General features: G+C 41.2%; 1 protein-coding gene across 1 annotated transcript in view; it reads right to left on the reverse strand.

Annotated features, from left to right (window-relative positions):
• Window positions 1-3,813: 3,813 nt before the first annotated feature.
• Window positions 3,814-21,830, reverse strand: part of C7H12orf42 (chromosome 7 C12orf42 homolog) — a 97,905-nt gene continuing 79,888 nt past the window's right edge. Inside the window, 5 exon segments of the mRNA XM_060193497.1 lie at window positions 3,814-3,879; window positions 3,881-4,190; window positions 6,749-6,822; window positions 7,699-7,994; window positions 10,556-10,625. Coding sequence (XP_060049480.1) covers window positions 3,814-3,879; window positions 3,881-4,190; window positions 6,749-6,822; window positions 7,699-7,994; window positions 10,556-10,625 — 816 coding nt within the window.

Consider the following 21,830-nt stretch of genomic DNA (forward strand, 5'->3'; position numbering starts at 1 on the left):
TATCTCAGAGAAGGACAGAATCACATAGTCCCCAGTGAAAATGCTCATTGTTGGGATAAGGCTGGACTCACAGCCTTAAATTGACCTGCACAATCATGGGCAACAGTTACACAATCATTGTTTCTGTGAAGCATAAAATAATGCATAATGTCACTCTTTTTTCCAAATGTTTTCATTGAATAACTAACTTGATTTCCACATTATCCCAGTGCAGTCCTCCAAAAAAAAAGAATGGATACTCAGAGGTATTTAATTAGGGTTGATTTCATTTTTTAATTTTTTTATTATCTTTATTGGATATAGACAGCCAGAAGTTGAGAGGGATGGGGAGACAGAGAGACAGAGAGATACTTGCAGCTCTGCTTCACTGTTCATAAAGCTTTCCTCCTGCAGGTGGGGACTGGTGGTTTGAACCCAGGTCCATGCACATTGTAACATGCACTCAACCAGGGAGCCAGCACTCAGCCCTCTGGGGTTTGATCTATTTTCTCACTTTAAAAAAAAAATGCAATCTTTATCTTGACTTCTTCAATCCAAATCTATTCTGGCATTCTTTCCAATAGAGTTTTGAGTCAATTTTTTTGAAAGGTTTTCTACAGGATACTATACTGTAAGATATGTTATATTTGAATATATAATATTTACATACATGTGTAAGGATATTCACAAAATACACACACACATATATATATACACACATGCCTTCCATGTGTGAAATATTTGATTCAATAATCTGAAGTATCAAATATCAGTACCAGGAACAGAGAGAGGTAAAGAATACCCTCTACATGGAGGGTAGAGAATACTTTGGAGCCTTGCCTCTCATAAAAATACACAAAACTAAAAGAGTTGCTGAGATAGCTTGGCATGGATATATACATATACATATACATATACATATACATATACATATACATATACATATACATATACATATACATATACATATACATATACATATACATATACATATACATATACATATACATATACATATACATGGAGAGAGAGGCAGGAAAGGTACACACTAAAAACACAGCAGACTTGCATGCCCTAACTCTAACCCTACCTCTCAGACATGTTCATCTAGACTTCTCATCTCACAGAGTACTTTTCCAACACTAGTAATCTGTGGGACACACATGTGAGGAGCATGCTTGACATATCTGTTTACCTATGATCATTTTCTCATTTCTGAAAGCATAATTGCTTCTGTAATTCAGTAAATTTGCTATTCTGCACTTTTACGGGTAAAGGGATCTCTCTAACCGGGAATTAGCCTTTATAGTTTTGGGGTTGTTTTAGAATCACTTAAAGAAATTATTTATTTTATTTTCCTTCTTTTCCTTCTCCTTCTTCAAAAGAAAGAGACACCACAGCACCAAACCTTCTTTCAGTGTTGTGTGTGTGTGTGGTGGGGAGGTAAAACTATTAGATTCAGAGTCACATACATGGTAAAGCAGCACACTATCCAAGTGAGCTATTTCCCCAGCCAAAAGTAGTAGTTTCTTAACCTGCAAGAATAATAAATTGTGCACACTCAGTAGCAAATTAAAATGTCCCATAGTCAAGTTTTTTTTACATAAGACTCATGAGTTTTCCCACATCTTTGTCCTGAACCAAATGGTATAAAGCTGAACTTAGTGATGTTGTGTGAGTTCTGGTGAGCAGATGTCATTAAACCCTCAGCAAAAAGTGTATAAATATTGTTAACTGTAAGCCCCATCAATTTGATCTGGGGCATATATTTTGTGCAGGAGCCTGTGTAGTCTCTGAATGCCTATATGTCTTAACTTGCATTCTGTGTTCATAGCTAGGAACATTCTAGGCTGCATTCATTGCTGGAACCATCTTCCTCAAGTGGTAGAGTATTTTGGTCCAATCTCCCTTCTGAGAATGGGGCTGTCCCTACCAATATTGATCCACATTGAGGGTAAGGTCCTATAAGGGCCCACCCAGGGGTCCATTAAGTTGTTCCCGATGAAGATGATCAGCAATGGTGGAGAGAGATCTGTTAAAGATCTAAGCCCATCATGTCTATATGGGAATCCCAGGATTCCTTGATCCCAGGGCCCTGGGAGATGAAGTGGTGTGGAAGTATGTGAAAGAGCCATCATTAAAGTATGCTAGCCTTTTGCTCTTATCCAGCTTTTGTAGTCCTTACATTGTCTGACAAAGTTAGCCTTGGAATGATTGAGGGAAGTGAAATAGGAAGTAGGTGAGGAGAGCATCTAGGTCTAAGTTGAAACTATTTGATTAAGTACTTTGTCTTTTTTAGGTCTACTTGCTTGCTGTATTTATTGGGTCACTGCAAACTACTGTGCACTTTTGCTTTAAGGTGTATATTTTCCCCTGACTTACCTTCTACCTCTGAACCCCATAGTGATCCTGGGTCCATGCTCCCAGAGAGAGAAAGAGCAGGTAAACTTTCAAAGGAAGGGATAGGATATGGAACTCTGGTGGTGGGAATGTACCCCTCCTATCATAGGGCCTTGTCAATATTTATTTATTTTTTTACTTTGTATTTTATAAATAAATTTTAAAAACCCTCAGGGAACCATATAACAGCTATTAGTAAGATGCAAATTTGCTTATAATAAAATCATATAAATAAATAAATAAATAAATGAGTCAGGGCATATTCATTATAAAACCATATCCATGCAGCAGAGAACACTCGAAAGTTTAGTGAAACTTTCTTTTCATTGAAATGCATTACTCATAGGGAATTCTAATATTCAAAGAAATCAGATTATCCTTACAGGACTAAACATTCCAAAATATTAAGCAGTTACTGGTTGTAACATTTTATTCCTATTGAAATTTGGCAATTGAAGAGTTGAATGTTGGACTTGCTAAGCCTTAAATGAGGACAGAATATATATAACACAGCATATATTATACAGGGATGTGTGGACATTAATTTGAAATGAGGCAGAGAAAAGGAACTAGGATTTTACAACTTTCAATGTAAGCCTATTGGAAAGTTGCAAGGAATGGTATAATATCCATATACTGGTCATAGTGATTTGTGTTTCTCTAGGTTGAAAAACACATTAAAAACTAAACTCAAGATTATTTGCTAAAAATCAGTCTCTGCAATGTATCCCTGAATACATATGCTTAGTGTAACTAAAATTGAAAAATAGAAGTGCCTAAAAGGACTAGCTTAATGAAGCATTGCTTAAGCTGGCCCAGTATTTTCTATTGTGAATCAAAAAAATTAAGTATCTCTTTTGCATTAAGCTTCAATCCAAGTGTTTCAGGGCCTCAAATGAGAGTCTAGCTTCAGGTTTCAGAAAAAAACAAAACATCTTAATATAACCTAAAGAATTCCCCTAGGCACATCAGGAGTAATCAAATTTCATGTCAACTATTAAATTACAGGCATTCAATTATGTTTTCCAAACCTCTGTTTAGAAATTCTAAAGGCCCTTGGAAAACATCCTTAAACCAAAGCCCAGGTTGGCAAGTGAAACCCTTTACCTGCAAAACTGAGACAAAGCAGGTTTTCACATTGCCTTCAGGCCCGTTGCAAAGTGGCACGCGATGCACCCCATCCCTATTGTCAGGTGCAAATTCTTTGTGACACTGGGAGACACCACTGAACAAAAATACTAATAGAAATGCTTCAAAAGGAACATTTTTGGCCATGATAGAGACTTTTGACATTATTTATTAGGTTCCAAACAGCCTCACAAAAGCCTAACAATGGTTCTGTGGAAACCAGTACATCTGAGGTCTTTTCTGTTGTTCTGGGCAGGCATTGATTCCAGGATGGGCAGCACTCTCAGAACAATCCCCTCGCAGCGGTCAATGTGAGGGAGCATTCACCCTCAGCCTCTGAGGGGCCTGTGAACAAACCTTATGGAAAAGCTGGGGTGGGTGGAAGGGGGGGCAAGGAGCAAACCTTGCTTCATCTGTTTGAGGGGAGATGGGTGAGAGCCCCAGCAAGCAGAGGAAGGGACACTCCTGCCAGACTGCCTTGGAGGGAGGTGTCCGCCCTGGGCTGCCTTTTCCCAGCAGGATGAGGATGCTAGGGGAGCATCTTCAGTGCCACAGCAACAAAGCTTCTTCCCACCTCACTTCCAGGCATGCCCAAGATCTGGCTCTGAGGATCTGGGTTTGCCATCAAGCCTTCTGGATCCTCCACCTTCTCCTGCTCGCACTCCAAAGAAGCCCAAAAGCTCCTGGATAAAGTTACTTGAATTTAACTTCTCTTACAGAGGCCCATGGTGCAGTAAGGCCTCACAGCCAGGCTTGAAAAGCAAAAAGGGGCAGGGGTGATATTCAAGTGGGCCAGAGTGTACTTGTCCCACCTGGATTTCTTAATTTTCCCAAAAATTATCTATCTTACTGAAAAGGTGAAAGTGAAAATCGAAACAAAAGCATGCATCTATTTTATTTCACACTTGTTAAATTAATGTAGATACTGATGAAACGATGTATGGTTTTAAGTAAAACTGACATTTTTTTTCTGTGGCCAGGAAAAAATCTCTCCTGATGTCTTAAGCAGAATGTCAGTGAAATCAGTGTGCTAAGAAAACTTTAAGAATAATAACAGAAAGGGAAAACACAAAGTAAGAACTTGGACTGGATGTGATGTATTGCTTCTAAGCAAAAGACTCCAGGGGGAAGGAGGGGAGGGAGAGGGCTAAGGGTGGTGGGGGACTTTGGGGTCTTGTGCATGATGGAGGAAAAGGACCTAAGTTGGGAGTGAGAGTATTTTTCAGACACTTATCATGGGGGAGATGAAAAATTGTCAACAACTGGATTGTGAATGATTAAACCCCCACCCCCAAATGAAATGATAAAAAAAAATGTGCTGAAACAATGAAACATCCCAGATTATTAACCTTATGTGGTTCCCTCATTATATCATTAAGAAAATTACAATGTCATTTATTCCTTTCCTGGTGTTTGAAGGGACTCTCTCACCCTCACCACAAATTCTTTGTACAGAATTTTTTTTCTCTCTCTTTTTTTTTTTTGGTGCCCTACTTACAATTTGATCAGGTCCTGCTTTTAGTTTCCCTTTCAGATCTTCTTAGTCAGCTTTCCTTTAATAGTACACTCTAATTTCATCTCAGGTAGTTCACTTTCTAACAAAGTCCCATAACCTAGATATACACCAGTTTCTGTGAGAGAGAGCTTATGTGCACATGTATCCATAAACTACTGCAAAATATATACCTGAAAGCAGGACTACACTAGAGTTTACAGTGAGTACCTCCCTAACACTTCCTCTCCACTATTCCAAGCTTGGGATCCATGATTGCTCAACAAATTGTTTGGCTTCATATGTTAACTCTCTTTTCAATCACCAGGTTCCAGATGCCACCAGGATGCTGGCTAGGCTTCCCTGGATTGAAGACCCCACCAATGTGTCCTGGAGCTCAGCTTCCCCAGAGTCACACCCTACTAGGGAAAGAGAGAGGCAGACTGGGGGTATGGACCAACCAGTCAACGCCCATGTTCAGCGGGGAAGCAATTACAGAAGCCAGACCTTCTACCTTCTGCAACCCTCAACGACCCTGGGCCCATGCTCCCAGAGGGATAGAGAATGGGAAAGCTATCAGGGGAGGAGGTGGGTTATGGGGATTGGGTGTTGGGAATTGTGTGGAGTTGTACCCCTCCTACCTTATGCTTTTGTTCACTAATCCTTTCTTAAATAAAAAATTAAAAAAAAAATAATAATAATGGAGTTCTCTGATCTGGAACTAGAATAAAGAACTTGGATCCTGACTCCAGTCTTCAAGTTACAATGTCTCTGTGAACCTCAGATTCTGAACCTAAGCTATGGGAAAAGCAACAGTTTTAATTTTAGTAGGTGAACCTACACATCAAAGTTGAAGGCATATAATCAGATTTTAGGACTTTGCCTTAAACATGACTCAGAAAGAGTTGCTAGCCAGCATCATTCTTTTTTTTTTTTTTTTTTTTTTGCATCCAGGGTTACTGCTGGGGGTTGGTGCCTGCACTACAAATCCACCGCTCCTGGGGGCCATTTTCCCCATGTTTTTACTCTTGTTGTTGTCGTTATTATTGTTGTTGTCACTGCTGCTGGTGTTGTTGGATAGGACAGAGAGAAATCGAGAGGGAGGAGACAGAGAGGGGGAGAGAAAGACGAACACCTACAGACCTGCTTCACCACCTGTGAAGCAATTGCCCTGCAGCTGGGGAGATGGGGGCTCAAACCAGGATTCTTATGCTGGTCCTTGTGCTTCGTGCCCGTGCGCTACCGCCTAACCTCCACCAGCATCATTCTTATCCTATCACTGCCAGCCTTCCAGAAATCAAGAACTCTGACTCAGCATCCTTTGTGAAAGGTCTTCTTTAAATGGCTAAGAAAGTTGTAGTATATAGTCACAAAAGAGTGGTATGTAGCTGTCAAAAACTGATGAGGTCATCTTTGCAGTCTCATGGTCAGGACTTGAAGGCATTATGTTGAGTGAGATAAGAAAGAGAAAGACCAATACATATCACCATGTGCAAGGGCCTCTGGAGCCCACTTGCAGGGGGAAAGTTTTACATATGGTGAAGGCAGTACTGCTGGTTCCTCTTTCTTCCTCTGTCTCTCTCTGCCTCTCTCTGTCTCTGTCTGTCTCTCTCTCATCTATCTTCTCCATCTCTATCATCTCCTCTTCTTTCTAAATTTCCATCTGTCTCTATCCAATAAATAAAAAAATTAAAAAGAAAATAAAAGATTTTTAAAATGTGGATAGTAATATCTGCCTAAGACACTCACATGAGGATTTCATAAAAGAATGTAAAATGTTTAGCACATTGCTGGGCACAAGATGGGTGCTTAATAAATGGAAGCTGCAATTAGGATGATGAAATAATTGTCATTGTTACTACCTGGTGTAATATCTGAGCCATCACACTACCTGTTAACTCTTAATTTCACACTTAATTTCTCTCTTCCAGCACACATGTGGCAACAAGTAGACTTCCAAGAAGGACTGACACAGTTCTTATTGAACTTTCTGTGTTGGTATGCATGAGACCCCTTCTGTTTCATTTGGTTTAAATCCCCCCTGCTTAACACTATTCTATTTACATAACCACTTCATTCTATTTACATAACCGCTGTTAACAAGTTCCACCCTCCCTCCAGGGCATTTGTGGTTCAGTGATAGGATTCTCGCCTGCTCTGCCCCCTCTTTGTCACACCCTGATCCCTTCTTTATCACACCCTGATTTTCACCAGTCACTTTTCTCTCCACCCTCTCTATGTCACATCCTGTTTCCACCCTACTTGGCAAGTATATATAAAGACAGCATTGTGAATTTTAGGGTACTGTATTTTGATTTTAACTTATCTCGTCTTAGATTGTGCTGCGTCCTGCGTGAATAGAGATACTGCCTACAGCTCAACCATGAGTCCCTGGTCGTCTGTTACCCGCCTGTGAAGCCAGCCCGGCGAAAACAACATAACCCATCGAAAACAACATTTCTGGAATAGGACCTGCCATCAATTCAGTCACTTTGCTGTTTAGACTGTAGTTAAAACAAAACAGAACCAATTGAAAAAAGAGAAAAAAAATAATTAGGAACCACAAAGTGATACTTAACAGATGAAGCAGAACCCCCCTCCCACCACCCCCGCCACTTGCAAAGGCTAGAGGGCTATTTCTGGTTTCTTGAACAGAAACTAATGTGAGTGTCAGCAGCCACCAAATGCGTGAGACTTACTGAGGGGGATGAAGTAGGCCTTTTTGTCACCTGCAATTTTGAAAAGGAAGAGTTCCAGGCACGCTGAGGTACTGATCTGACTCTCTTCTCAACTTTTTGTATAGTGAAGACCAATGAGCTTTTGCCCCAACGTCTGGCTGGTGTTGGGCCGGGGGCAGGGGCAGGGGGGTTCCCTTCTCCATGGCTTGCATCTTCATCAGGAGCTGTGCATACAACTGAAGGCCTGGGGAAGGTATGCTGGCTTATGGAAGACAGATTTTCACGGGTCATTGGAATCTGAATCCTTTTGGCTGCCACTGTGAAGGTAAACACATTGATTTGAAAGAATACACTTCAACTAATGCACTAATGTCAGAAAGGAAACTAATCAGTCAATATATAGATTTTTTTTTTTGCTTGCTTCATGTTTCCCTGTGACTAAACAGAAACTACAATGCCATGGATCTAGGTGTTTGAGTGGGAGAATAGGGCAAACTGTGGAGAAGGCATTAAAATTCTAGACGTGGGGACCAGGTGGTAGCGCACCTGGTTAAGCACACATGTTACAGTTTGCAAAGACCAGGGTTCGAGCCCCTGGTCCCCACCTGCAAGGGGAAAGCTTTGCAAGTGGTGAAGCAGGGCTGCAGGTATCTCTCTGTCTCTCTCCCTTCCTATCACCCCCTTATCTCTCAATTTCTGGCTGCCTCTATTCAATAAATAAATAAAGATTAAAAAAAAGAAAGAAAAAGTCTAGGAATGGTTTTGCTGAGTTGAAACTATGGTAGGTCTGGTGGCCTTGTGTGAAACCCTGGACATAATGATCCTCAACCTTATTAGAACTATAGCATAAATTTTATTGAGGCAATACTGGTTTACAGCACTGTGTTTTTTTAATGTTTCTTTATTGTATCTTTACCCGATAAATTAATTGATAGGGAAGGAGAAAGCTACTTTCAGCAGTGCTTCATTGATCATGAAACTTTCCTCCTGCAGGAGGATCCCCCCCCCCCCCCGAGGTCCTTGTGCACTGTAACGTGTGCTCTATAGGTGTGGCACTGCCTGGCTCCCAATACTCTGTGTGTTTGAAGAGCACAGGTTCCAACAGCTTTAAACATATGCTACCACACCACACCTACCACCAAAGTGCTAGTGACTCTGTCCCATAGTTCACTGGACTTCCTCCACTCTTTGCCCCCAGTCCACATCTCTTAATCTCTCGTAACCTCAGTTCTGCTGTCAGAACCTAAGGGTTGGTTTTTGTTTTGTCTGAAGGATTGGTTTCTTTATATTCCATACATGAGTGAGGTCACTTGGGATTTGTCTTTCGCATTCTGACTTACTTCTCTTAGCATAATCTTTTCAAATTCCACCCATGCTGTCAGAGTGTGATGATGCTTAACAAGAATTTGCAATGTAATAGGAGTATGTTACAGTTTGTGAATATATACATATATTACTTATGGGGAATAATTTCCAAAGTCACATGGTATAATGTTGGAACAGGTGGTGACTAGTCCCTGTGCTCAAGATCAGCCAAATGACAAATAGGACACTGGCTATCGTAAGTACTTCTCCTATATCACAGCCTCATCTGCAGAAGGGGGATCAAAGCAGTGCTTCTGGTTCAGGCATTGGTGCAGCCAGTTGAGTGCACATATTACCATATGTAAGGACCTGGGTTGAAGCCCCCATTCCCCATATACAGGGGAGAAGCTTCACAAATTGTGAAGCAGGACTGTGAGTATCTCACTTTCTCTCTCTGTTTCCTTCAGGCCTCTAAATTTCTATCTTATCAAGAAAAGGAAAAAAGTGGGGGGAGTGGTTGCCAGGAGCAGTGGATCTATAGTGTAGGCACTGAGCTCCAACAATAACTCTAGTGGCAAAAAAAAATTAAAAGCAGAAATAAGAATAAGAAAAGAAGCCAAATGGTGATGTCCTAGAAACCCATGTCCCATCAAAACTGCCCAGCAGCATCTCAGATCTTGCCTTGCATCGCTATTTGCTATGAGCAAATGTGGACCTAGTGTAGCTAGAACTTTCTGATTTTTCAGGTGAATCATAAATATGTGATAAATATATGTACATATATATGTAAAACATATGCACATCTATTTTTAATGTTGGTTAACACTTTTTTAAAGCACAGAATGCGCTACATAAAGTATATATGCTGTCTGAATCACCAGTTTTGTATCTCTGGGCTATGCCAGTCCTATAAAAGTTACATTATTTATCTTCTTTCACCCCACGTTTATCTCAGAATATTATTTTATAAATATTGAGCTTGGAACTATGGGGAGCTATTCATGAGCTTTGTATATGTGCAGATCTTAGAGCTCTACAAGTTTTAGTGTCTTCCAATACTTTATGAAATTGAACTTTAATTAAATTAATTAATTAATTAATTGCCTCCAAGGTTATTGCTGGGGCTTGTTACCTGCACTATGAATCCACTGTTCCTGGTGTCCATTTTTTCCTATTTTGTTGTTATTATTGTTATTGTTACCATTAATGTTATTGTTGGATATGACAGCGAGAAATTGAGAGAGGAGAAGAGACAGAAAGAGGGAGAGAAAGATAGACACCTGCAGACCTGCTTCACCACCTGTGAAGTGACATCCCTGCAGGTGGGGAGCTGGGGGCTCGAACCGGGATCCTTATGCAGGTCCTTGCACTTTGCACAATGTACGCTTAACCTACTGCGCTACCACCTGACCCTCAAGACTGAATTTGTAATTTTATTTGTTGCTCCATTTCATATTGAAGTTCAGAATTTGAAATGCTAAAGCTTCCCCAAATGCAGAGAAGTATCTAGACCCTTTCAAAATAATAGTTCTGGGACTCAATCCCTGTGGAAAGTCTATAGTTTTAGAATCACTGGCATTTGATCTAGTCCATATCACTAGCAAGGCCAAGATGGAAGGACTGAAGGGACGGACCTTCACAACCTAAAAGTTACAGGTTAAAAGAGAACTTAATGGTACTGGGGAGATAGCATAATGTTTATGCAAAAGACAATTTTCATGCCTAAGGCTTTCAAGTTTCAGGTTCAATGCCCAGCACCATCATAAGCCAGAGCTGAGCAGTGCTCTGGTCTTTCTCTCTCCATCTTTCTCTCTCTCTCTCCACACACACACACACACACACACACACACAAATATGCTTGTGTCTTTCTCTAAAATAAATATTTTTTAAAAGAAAGATGGATGGGGGTAGATAGCATAATGGTTATGCAAATAGACTCTCATGCCTGAGGCTCTAAGATCCCAGGTTCAGTCCCCAGCTCCACCACAAACCAGAGATAGGCAGTGATCTGGAAAAAAAAATTAATTACAAAAGAGAAAAAAAATAGAAAGAAAGAGAGAGAGAGAGACCTTAGTGGCCATCAGAAGTTGACTCACAAAACCCTCATCATCTACCTCTACTTAAACACTTCCCAATACAGAGTTCTGGGGGCAGAAATTGTGTGGAAATGTACCCCTCTTATCCTATAGTCTTGCCAATATTTCTATTTTATAAATAAAATTAAAAAAAACCTTCCCTAGGACCTGAGTCTTATCTCTACATCAAAGATTTCACTGCTTATCAGGACAGCAAATAATGAATTGAATTTTTAATAAAATAGGCATATTCCACAGTCAATGTGTATATGTAATATTTGTGAATCTACATTTACATGGGAAATAATTATAAAATATTAATCAATTCCACCTTGTATAATGTTGGGACAAGTGTTTATTTACCTAGTTTATTAACTGTTATTTACATTATTTACTGAGCTTCTGCCATGTACTAAGTCCTACTTCAATATCAAAAGGTTACTGGAGCATACATAATTGATCATTGTGAGGCTAAATTGACTGGCCAATTTATAGCAAAATGAAGTGTAACACAGCATGTCAGAGTTTCCAGCTTAACAGACCGCTGGAGGAATTTCAGGTCTCCTCATTAAAACACTATTAGGATGCCTGAATCGAGTTAGGACAACCAATTGATTCAATGATAAGAGGAGACTTTTGAAAATGCAAGGGGCTTTTGCAATCTCCAGACGGCTTTCAGGCTTTTTGTTTCTAATTCAAATATGTCACCCAAGATATTGACAGATCTTGAGCCAGAGTCCACTGTTCAGGATTTCAAGTCTAGTGCTCTGTGAGGTCATATGTCTCTTGAGCCTAACGTGGTATTTCCTAACATGGCTGCACACTGGCCAACACCTGCCATGCTTTGAAAAATACAAACTTTAGGCCAAAGGAAGTTCAGGTGCAGTGGTATCACTCCCTTTCTCTGTCTCTACCTGAATAAGAATGTGATCCAGAGCAGCAAAGTCACACATGAGGGAGTGGACACACACACACACACACACACACACACACACACACGCTACAGACTGTACTTCGTAAGTCCCTCTAGGATTATAATATACAGTCAAGAATCTAAGTTTTAATAAATTCATCTGAAATCTCAGACACTGTTACAGTTTTATTCTATCCAAACCATCATGAACATGCTTAAAGCTGTGATACTAGACATACCTTTCTCCACAAAGAATCCTCTCTCTCTCTCTCTCTCTCTCTGTCTCTCTCTCTCCTCTCTTTTTCAGCAGTATAAAAAAAGACAACTTTGGGGGATCAGGCAGTGGCACACCAGGCTAATCATAGCATGAAGTGCAAGGATTCTAGTTTGAGCCCCTGGGTCCCCACCTGCAGGGAGGGGGTTTCACTTCACAAGCAGTGAAGCAAGTCTACAAGTATTTATCTTTCTCTTTCACTCTCTGTCTTCCCTTCCTCTCTAGATTTCTCTCTGTCCTATCCAACAACGATAACAGCAACAACAACAATAATGGAAAAAACATGGCTGCCAGGAGCAGTGAATTCATAATGCAGGAACCAATCCACAGCAGTAAACCAGGAGGCAAAAGAAAAGAAAAAAAATGACTTTATGTCCTTTGGGATAAAATGAATGAAACTTGAGAAGATTATGCTTAGTGAAGTAAGCAAGGAGGTAAGGGACAACTATAGGATGGTTTCACTCATATGTGGAATCAAGAGGAATGAACACACATACTTGAAACAAACAAAAAAGCCAACTCATATTTAGACTGTGGAAAACTACAGTGGTTATCTAGGGGGTAAGGGGTGTGCATAGACCTTCCTGTGACAGGAAAGGAGTGAAATTATAATCCTATTAATTTATAATCTCATGGGTCACTATTAGTGTATCATGTTAGGAGGGAAATAGATAATACTTCAAGTTCTCTAACTTCCTAGATCATAGCTCTAAGTATAAATATTTGCTTTGGTCTAAGTATTCAATGTTTCAGATTTGTAAGATGATCAGATTCTGACACTGGGCTTAAATTGTTTAAGGAGCTCTAAAAATATATCTGCACACATAGCTTTGTAAACATTAAAGTCAACTACAACTTTAGGCCAGACAGATCAAGACCATTTTGCCTGCAAGTGTCTAAAATATGAAGATGTTCAGCTACCATTAAAGGGCACAAAGCACAGTGAGGGCAAGTATATTACTCTAGATGCTAACCATTTGATTATCATAGAAAACAAACCCCCAACTACTCTGGTTATAATAATAATAATAATAATAATTAATTATTACTATTATAAATGCTAAGACTACAAGAAACTCCTTGCATTCTCTTTAAAATCCTCATTTTTCCTAGTCCTGGAACCTCTAGGACTATGTCCATACTTCTTGATATTTCTTTTTATTTATTTATTTTTATATTAGTGATTTAATAATGATTGAGGGATGCATTGGATCGACCTTCTCGTGGTGCATCCCGTGAGTACCCATTTATTGGGGAAACTGACGATCCTTCCTAGCCGACTGAATCCACATGGATCCCAGTCACTTTCAAAGCCAGCAACAAGCAGACATCAGGCTCAACCTGGCGCTGTTGACTGGCTATGGAAGAAGGGCAAACGCTAGAAGAAGAATAATGATTGACAAGATTGTGGAATAAGAGGGGTACAATTCTTTTTAAAATTTATTTTATTTATTTTTTATTTATTTATAAAAAGGAAACATTGACAAAACCATAGGATAAGAGGGGTACAACTCCACACAATTCCCACCACCAGAACTCTGTATCCCATCCCCTCCCTTGATAGCTTTCCTATTCTTTAACCCTCTGGGAGTATGGACCCATGGTCAGGTCATTGTGGGATGCAGAAGGTGGAAGGTCTGGCTTCTGTGATTGCTTCTCCACTGAACATGGGCTTTGGCAGGTCGATCCATACTCCCAGCCTGCTTCTCTCTTTCCCTAGTGGGGCAGGGTTCTGGGGAATCGGAGCTCCAGGACACACTGGCAGGGTCTTCTGTCCAGGGAAGTCTGGTTGGCATCATGCTAGCATCTGGAACCTGGTAGCTAAAAAGAGAGTTAACATATAAAGCCAAACAAACTGTTGACTAATCATGAACCTAAAGGCTGGAGTAGTGAAGATAAAGAGTTGGGGGGGGGCCTCCGTTCTGTAGATAGCTAGTAGGTATATTTTAGTTATATTCCAAAGGGCCTCTGAATATACTAGGTTTTTGGGGAGGAAAGCTTGGAATGTTCCTATTGATGATCACAGAATGTGAGCTCAGATCTACAGGGATGCATAGGCTCCTAAGCTGAATATAGGCCCCAGATCACATCAAATCGATGGGGTTTACAGTCAACAATATTTATACACCTTTCCCATATTTGGGAGCTACTCTCTTCCCTGATCCAGCTTTCTGGTCCTTTTCCAGCCATCACATCACCTCCCCAGACAATAACTTGGATCCACTTGCATATCAGATTTCAGGCTCGGGGAGGGGGTGTGGAAAGAGCAGTAGAAGGGTACAATTCTATACAATTCCCACCACCAGAATTCCCCACATTGGAAGCCTCCCTATTCTTTATCCCTCTGGGCATGTGAACTAAAGATCCTTATGGGGTGCAAAAGGTGGGAGGTCTGGCTTCTGTAATTGCTTCTCCACTGGACATGGGTGTTGACAGACTGAATCCATACCCTGAGCCTGTTTCTATCTTTCCCTAGTGAGGTAGGGCTCTGGGGAGGTGGGGTTCCAGACATCACAATTTGTAATAATCAAAATTTGGAAACAACTCATGTGTCCAACAACAGATGAGTGGTGGGAGTCGGGCGGTGGCGGAGTGGATTAAGTGCACGTGGCGCAAAGCGCAAGGACTGGCAGAAGGATCCTGTTTCGATCCCCCGGCTCCCCACCTGCAGGGGAGTCACTTCACAGGCTGTGAAGCAGGTCTGCAGGTGTTTGTCTTTCTCTCCCCCTCTCTGTCTTCCCCTCCTCTCTCCATTTCTCTCTGTCCTAGCCAACAACAATGACGACATCAACAACCGCAACAATGTTAAACAACAAGGGCAACAAAAGGGAAAATAAATTTTAAAAAATTAAAAATAAATAAATAAAAATTAAAAAACAGATGAGTGGCTGAGAAAGTTGTGGTCTATATGCACAATGGAATACTACTCAGCTATTAAAAATAATGAATCCACCTTCTTCAACCCATCTTGAATAGAGCTATAAGGAATTATGCTAATTGAGATAAGCCAGAAAGAGAAAGAGGAATATGTGGTGATCCTCATTAACATGGCCACCAGGAACATTACAGAAGTTGAAAAACTAGAACAGAAATGGTAACGCAAAACAGAAGCTGTCTGAGTTTGGAGTATTGCGCCAAGGTAAAAAATTCGGTGGGTTTAGAGGGTAGATCTTTAGCTCCACTGTAGGGGGCGGGGGGGTAGGGACACAGTCCCTTGGTAGCAAGAATGGTGTTTGTATATAATCCTATTAATTTATAGCCTTATACATCACTACTTAATCAATATGAGAGGGGAAATATAGAATGAATGTCTCAAGCTTTTTAATGCATAGACTTCAGTTGTGAGTATATATTCTTTTAATCTAATCACTTAAGATTTAAGATTATTAAACTGATTGAATTTCAAAACTGGGCTTAAATTATTAATACACTTTTAATAATAACTTCTTGATATTTTTTCTAATTCCTTACTGCCAGGTGGTATCTCTGCTGACCTCAACCAAATCAGTACTAGTGCTGCCATCCCATATTATGCCACTAAAGAATTCTTTTTTTTCCTTTATTTGGAGATTAATGTTTTACATTCGACAGGGAATACAATAGTTTGTACATGCATAACAGTTCTCAGTTTTCCACATAACAATGCAACCCCCACTAGGTCCTCTGTAATCCTTTTCCAGGACCTGTATTCTCCCCCCACCCGCCCCAGAGTCTTTTCCTTTGGTGCAATACACCAACACTACTGAATTCTTACTGTGCACTATAGCCAGAGATATGGATCCTCCCAATTCTGTCAACTTCGAAGCTCTTCAAACCTGGTGAGATCTTTCCTAACACATGGGACTACCTACATCTACATTAGATGGCACAGCATCTAATAAAGTTACAGATGCTAGATATAGGCAAGGGTTTAGGGTACTGGGTACAGGTGTACATGTATCCATAAATGTCATTAATATTCAGCGCACCAGTATGCCCGGCTAGCTTCGTGGTGGTAGACAGACGACCTGGGACACAAGGCTGAGCGGAGAAGCTATATTTCTTTATTTACGAGCCAATGGTTCAAAAAACTAATTTAATCTAATCACAACTCAAATTTGTCCTGCATCCTTCCCCTCTGGCAGCAGCGTCAAGAACTCTGGATCTATCCAGGATAGGGTGTGGGGAGAAAGCAAGAAGCGAGAAAAGCAAGGGCTAAACCAAATCTCCCAGAGACAGGGGGAGTGAGACCAAACCAATGTAACAGAATGACCATGTAAACAGACCACAACGTCAAGCAATGTAACAGAAGAGATCCCAGAAGCAGAACTAGAAGCATACCAACACATAAGCAAGGGGGTAATTATAGAACTCAAAGTATAGGTGTTCAATATTCCTCAGTGATTACACTTAGACCTAATAAAACTGCAATCCTAATTGAAGTGCCTAACGAAGGCATCGTACATTCTCTAATCAATTAGACTTAGCCTAAATTAGCTTGGCAACCTAGTAGAAAGGCCCAAAAAAGGACAGATCCTAAAATCTAATTGTGGTTGGGTTCAACAAATGACATTCAGTGCTTAAACAACTAGGGGAAAGTCTAAAGTCATCACATAAAGAAAGAACTACAAAAGTTGGATAAGGCTCATTTAATCATGGCTGTTTTGGTCAATATCACACTACCTCACCATCTAGGGCCCTACTTAGGGAATCCTTAAATTCCCATGCAAATATGATGGGCCTAGACCTCTAATGGATTCCTCTCTCCACCACCACTGGTGACTTCCATCAGGACCGTCACATAAGCCCTCTTGCAGTTCTTCCCAGGACCTTGCTCTCACCATAAAGCAGTGATGGTAGGGATGACTTCAGTCTCTGAAGGAAGGTTGGTGTATCCTGCCCTGCCACTCCAGGAAGACTGGTCCTGAAAGGACTGCAGCCTGCAATGTTCCCAGCTGTGACCATGAGCTGTGAGCTCAGACTAGAAACACAGAGATTACACAGACTCTGGTGCCATATTATATATATATATATATACACACACACACACACACACACACACACACACACACACACACTATATATATATATATATATATATATATATATATATATATATATATATCCAGGTGGATGGATGTAAATAGTGAATTTTATCCACAGTTTTTTTTTTCAAGAATGAGAGCTACTGTATGCCCTAATCCAACTTTTCTAATCCCTTTTCTCCACTCTGACACCATTTTCTCTGACAGTATTTTTATTCAACTTCATGCTAGCTATCAACTCAAGCAAAATCTACCATAGTAGTGACCACCTAGAAATATGCCTAAAATGGATTTCCAAGCTTTCTTCCACCCTAAGATCCTTAATCTCATCTGCTGTGTTCCTACTTTTTGGTTCCTATTCATTAATCATTTTGTCTCACTTTATGTCCTGCCACCTTCCAGACACCAAGTTGCAGATGCTACCATGATTCCATCCTGAGTTCTCTGGGCAGACAACCTCACCAGTGTGTCTTGGAACCTCACCTCTCCAGAGCTCTACCCCACTAGGCAAAGATAGAAATAGACTCAGGTATGGATCAACCTGCCAATACCCATGTCCAGCAGAGAAGCAATTACAGAAGCCAGAACTCCTACCTTCTGCACCCTCAAAACAGTCTTGATCCATACTCCAATTGGAGGAGAAATGATAGGAGGAAGAGGATAAAAGGACTCTGAACTCCAGATCCATCATGACCTGGACAGAAAGGAGGAAAAGAGGAGGGACATTTGGATGTAGTAATAGGGTTATATGTGGCTTGGAGGAGAAGAGAGGACTGGGTCTGGAATAAAAAGGGGGCAATTATGTGCAAATATAGACAGGTAGTTGTAGAGATGATGGTTCACCCAAGCCTGCAACCTTGAGAGAACTGTAGTGGTTTGCAATGGAGGGATTGGGGATTCTGAACTCTGGTGGTGGGAATGGTGTGGTATTATACTCCTGTTGACATGTAGTTTTATAAACTAATAGTAAATGATAAATAAAATTTAAAAACATTGTAAGCTAAAAAAAAAACCCAGAATTTCCTCTCTGCAGTTTTCACAAAGCATTCTTTTTTCCACATTTTTAACTTTTATTTATAAAATAGAAATATTGACAAGACTATATGATAAGAGGGTACATTTCCACACAATTCCCACCCTCAGAAATCTGAAAGGAGTTCTTTTTTAATTTTTTATATTTATTTATTTATTTTCCCTTTTGTTACCCTTGTTTTTTATTGTTGTTGTTGTTGATGTAGTCATTGTTAGATAGGACAGAGACAAATGGAGAGAGAAGGGGAGAAAGATAGACACCTGCAGACCTGCTTCACCACCTGTGAAGTGACTCCTCCGCAGATGGGGACCCGGGGGCTTGAACCTGGATCCTTATGCTGGTCCTTGTGCTTTGTACCACCTGTGCTTAACCAGCTGTGCTACCACCCAACTCCCTGCACCCCCAGAAATCTCTATCCAGTCCTCTCGCTTGATAGCTTCCCTACTGTTTATCCCTCTGGGAGTATGGACCCAGGGTCATTATGGGGTGCAGAAGGTGGAAGGTCTGGCTTCTGTATTTGATTTCCCACTGAATATGGGCATTAGCAGGTTGATCCATACTCCCAGCCTTTCTCTCTCTTTCCCTAGTGGGAGAGAGCTTGGGGAGGCAGGGCTCCAGGACACATGGCGGGGTTATCAGCCCAGGTAAGTCAGGTTGGCATCATGGTAGCATGGTAGCATCTGGAACCTGGTGGATGAAAAAGAGTTAACATATAAAGCAAAACAATTTGTTAAATAATCATGAACCTAAAGGCAAGAATATTGCAGATGAAGATTTGGGGTCTCCATTTTGGAAAAAACTTGTAGGTTAATTTTAGGTATATTCCAAGGGGCCCATGACTTTACTAGATTTGCCTGCGCCTGACATCTAATATGCAGGTGGACCCAGGTTATTGTCTGGGGAGATGGTGTCATAGTTTTGGTTCTAAAAAATCTAAAATATTAGATTTTCTACCATACCATCATCCTCCAGGATGCCAGAGAAAAGCTATGAGCACAATGAACTTAGCTTGATGATGGAAGGGATAAAAGCTCCCACAATTCCCAGCTAACAGATAGTTGGTACTAACCACAAGTCAGACACTACCCTGCTGGACCTACCTGGACCCACAGTTAATTCTATTGATGTTATTTCTCAGGCACAGAAGAAGTGGGTGGCATTTTAGGTTCACTATTTTGTCCAAGGCCCAGTGCCTGAAATTAGTCCAAAGAAAATCTATATTCAAACTGTCCTCTGACTCACCCACTAGCCCTGCCCCCAGTATAATGCACTCGTGCAAGTGGCTGTTTTTTCTCAAGTAAAGCAATTTGGAGGTTTTTGCTTGTTTCTGATTGTCACAAACTTCTTTCCCATATTCGTCTTTAGACAGGCCTCTCACTGTATAGCCAATTCTGCAACTTGACTGTGCAACACAGGTCTTCTTCTGCCTGCCACTAACTCCATTTTCAGTGATGATGTAGCAGGTGGGATATTTCAAGAGAAATAAAAAAAATCTCAGAAGTGGATGCATTTTCTAGAGATAATTCATCTGTCCCTTGAGCTACAAAACAGCGCATGAGAAAGAACAACTGATGTTTCTTTAATGATGTTCTGTGGAGAAAGACAAACACATCCTCTCACTGATCTAGTAGGAACAGGATTCTGCACCCTTCACACTAATTCCCCATCTGTAGCTGCTCTGACTAAGTTACATCACTCTGCCTCCAGTTCACCTTCAGATTTTTTTTAACTCCAGTATGTTCACGTTGTGAAAAGGCTGGTGGCAACTGTTTGAGAAGTGAAACATAGAGATAGTGACTTACTGGATGCACAGTGGGACCATCTCCTGTATGTCTAAAATCAAAAATAAATCATAAACAGACTTTTGGTTACAGGAACAAAAAAAGCTCCAATGACATGCTCTTTATTAGATAGATCCTTAAACCACATAATGGAATTTAATGGAGTCCACACTTCATTCTTTCCCTTTCCCCTAGCTGTGCCTTAAGAACTGTTTAGAGGAGAATGGGGCTGTGTTCACAGGGGGAATCTTAGAGTCAAGATGCATCAACACTTGAGTTAGGAATTAGTCGCCATTTTTTACAGTAATCAGATATCAGAGACATGTCTTTCGTGAGTGTTTCCTCGAGGATGTCGAACTTTGATGCCTGAGTTGCACAGCAGATGTCATCGGCGTAGATGAACTTCCTTGAAGAAGTTTCTGGGAGGTCATTGATGTAAATATTGAATAGCGTAGGAGCCAGAACAGAGCCCTGGGGGAGGCCACTTGAGACAAGTCTCCATCTGCTAGACTTGTCACCCAGATGTACCCGGAATCTTCTGTTTTGGAGAAGAAACGATATAGTGTTGGCCACCCATGGAGGCAGGCATCTTGAGATCTTGACCAGGAGACGACGGTGCCAGACCCTGTCATAGGCTGCTGTGAGATCAACAAAGACAGCACCCGTCTTTAAATTCTTCTGGAATCCATTTTCAATGTAAGTTGAGAGGGCCAGGGCTTGTTCGCAGGTAGATCTTCCTGGGCGGAAACCAGCCAGGGCGGGTGATAGGAATTTCTCTGTAAGATGAGAAATACGTGACAGAAGCAGCCTCTCAAGGAGTTTGTAACACACGGAGAGGAGAGAAATTGGTCTATAGCTGGCGGCCAGTGTTGGGTCTTTCTTTGGTTTCAAAACTGCTATAATCTTCGCACAACGCCAAACTTTGGGCATAGACTCAGATTCCAAGATGTGGGACAGGAATGAAGTGAGCCACTTCTTTGCCGCGGGGCCCAGGTTAAGAATGAGTTCTGGGGTGATGTTATCATAGCCAGCAGCTGTTCCCGGTTTAACCCTCTTCAAAGTGTCTTCCAGTTCAGACAGTGTAAAGGGAGAGATTTTTGGAGATGGACAAGATAACCGGAAGTGGGATGACCACTCATGGGAAATTTCTCTTTTCCAGACTGGGTCGATCTTAGCACGTCCAACTTGAGTTAGGTGACTGGCCACTGAGTTTGGAGATACGGGAGGATGGGAGACGGGAGGGGGTTGGCTACCGGCACCCAGTCTGTGAAGAAGCTTCCAGGCCTTCCTACTTGAGTGGGTGAAGTTCAGACTTTCCGTGAGTTATTGCCAGCGGGATTGGCGTGCTGCATCCAGGGAGGCAATGAGATGGTCAGCCACATCTGGGTCGCCCGACTCGTCATACTGCTTTAGTAGTTGCTCGCATTCAGCATCAAGACAAGGCGTATAGTTAGCACGTCTCCCACGAGGAATGGCTTGGGAAGCTGCTTTGAAGATGGCTTGGCGGAAGCGCCTGTAGGAATCTTCAGAGGGGATAGAGTTAATTGGAATTGCAGGAATAGATTTATTGGTAAGATCACTGGCGACTAATTCCTAGCACTGCAAAAACGGTATCATCTGTTTTACACCATGCCTCGGCCTCACGTGAGCTTAATGTGCAGCTTGGCGATACGAGAATCTGGCATGAAGCCCAGCCAGTCTATCTTGGTGTTACTCTCGATCGCACTCTGTCATTTCACAAACATCTC

This window comes from Erinaceus europaeus, chromosome 7, assembly GCF_950295315.1.
Source record: "Erinaceus europaeus chromosome 7, mEriEur2.1, whole genome shotgun sequence".
Taxonomy (NCBI): Eukaryota; Metazoa; Chordata; class Mammalia; order Eulipotyphla; family Erinaceidae; genus Erinaceus; species Erinaceus europaeus.